Below are 1,896 nucleotides of genomic sequence, written 5' to 3' on the forward strand. Positions count from 1 at the left end.
GCCAGCACTGTAAAACGCTACCGCCAACTTGGCTTTACAAGTGACATCTCACCTTAGGTTTTGAAAATGGATTTGGATTTTTTCCTACAAATGCTTCGTGTCCCTGTATAGTTCTATAGCATTCGTGTTTACTTCTTGTAATAGCTCGAGCTTCTGTTGTAATTATCTTATTCCCGAGTCTCTTGTATTGTTCATTTTTATTTTAATAAAAGTTAGATCTTTCAAAAAAAAATAAAAAATAAATAAAAATGGTTCTGACACATATTTCTTTCACATACAACTCAATATTCCACTAAGTTTATCACATCAAGTTTCTATATAAAGTTTCTATATAAAGAGATAAAAACCCATGCACATGGACTGAATAAAGAGACTTGCATTACATTAATTATAGATAGCTTTATCATCCTAAAAGAAGTATAGCTTTATTATTCCATGCCTTGCTTTTACCCACTACTAAAAAGCTCCAAGTATCTCATTTCACTTCGTATATATAACTCACTTTTCACACACCATCACTTGCAAATGGATTACTTTCCATTGTAACCTTGAAAGACTTAAAAACAAATGGAAAACAATTCCATTACTTTGATATTCTTCATCAAATTAGTTCATCATTTCTTTTCCAAATTTTCAACTCTTGGTTCACAACCTCTCTTTTCAACCTATGTTACTCTATATACTTTAATTCTCCTTTATGCTCCGTCCTTTTTCCTAAAAATAGTTCTTTCCCCTATTTTTAATTCCACCTTGATCTTACTCCTTTCTCTTCTTAGGCTAGGTGCCAAGGGGACGTCCGGAAATGAACTTATCATTCATGATTCAAAGTATCCTAACTCAATTGCGAATGAAATGTCAGAGAAGGAATTTGAATATTTGGAACCAAGAGTACTTGATCACAATCATAATCAATATGAGATGGGTTCATTCGATGAATTAGTTTTGGTTCAAGACTTGAGATCTTTGGAACCAAGATTTCTTGACTTTGATGAGCAAAGACAAAACCATGTAGAATGCAAGGCTCAAATGGATTCATGTCTTGAATCTACTCAAAACCATTCAACTTCCAAGTCTATATCTTCTTGTTTGGACTTTCAATCCAATCAATTGTACAAAAAATATGATCATGATTTAGGCTTGGAATCTAGCTCAATGGACAATTGTCAAATATGGGACTTTCTAAAAACCAATCCCATGGAATCATCGAAAGTGAATGAAGATGATGTAGAGAAAAGAACGGATCAAGTGGCTTCAAAGAGAATGGATATGACAATGAAGTTACTTGAGTGGAACATAAAAGCACCGTTGGAGGTCATATATGAAGCATATGAAGGAGAAGAAGAGAATGATCAAGAGAGTACTGAAAACGACAAGATACTTAGTGACGAAAACGTTGTGAGATCATGTGAAATTAGATATCCATCCTTATCAATGTACTACCCAGAAAGTGAGACGAGTAGCTCGTCTGATGATAATTTAACGATAAATGAAAGTTGGGAAACACAAGAACGTGTATTTGAATGGGAAGATGAAGATGATAATGATATGGAGCTTATTGAAATTTCACTAGATCATTCGAAAACAAGTATTGAATTTTGTCATATAGAAGAAGATAACTTGATTGAAATTGACATTTTTCCCGCATGAAATTGAAGTTTGGGGATGTAATTTCCTAATTAATCAGACTCAAGAGTATAGGTACAGTTTGGGCACCTATTTTTCAAATTTTGACCTTTCATATACTTACTTTTTTGGCATTAATTTTAAACCCACAAAAGTAATACGATTAAACCGTTTAGCCTAACTCTTTTTTTTTTTACATACACGCTAAAAAAAGATTTTAAGTGACGCATTAGCAGAAAAATAGTAAGATTTTAAAGGTTTATTGTGAATGGA

The 1,896-nt window shown here is 32.8% G+C and overlaps 1 protein-coding gene across 1 annotated transcript; it reads left to right on the forward strand.

The window, feature by feature from the left end:
* Positions 1-567: 567 nt before the first annotated feature.
* On the forward strand, positions 568-1,679 carry LOC139900993 (uncharacterized). The gene has a single exon (XM_071883735.1). The coding sequence runs from the start codon at positions 568-570 to the stop codon at positions 1,645-1,647; it is 1,080 nt and encodes a 359-aa protein (XP_071739836.1). The 3' UTR covers positions 1,648-1,679.
* The last annotated feature ends 217 nt before the right edge of the window (positions 1,680-1,896 follow it).

This window comes from Rutidosis leptorrhynchoides, chromosome 3, assembly GCF_046630445.1.
Source record: "Rutidosis leptorrhynchoides isolate AG116_Rl617_1_P2 chromosome 3, CSIRO_AGI_Rlap_v1, whole genome shotgun sequence".
In the NCBI taxonomy this organism is placed as follows: domain Eukaryota; kingdom Viridiplantae; phylum Streptophyta; class Magnoliopsida; order Asterales; family Asteraceae; genus Rutidosis; species Rutidosis leptorrhynchoides.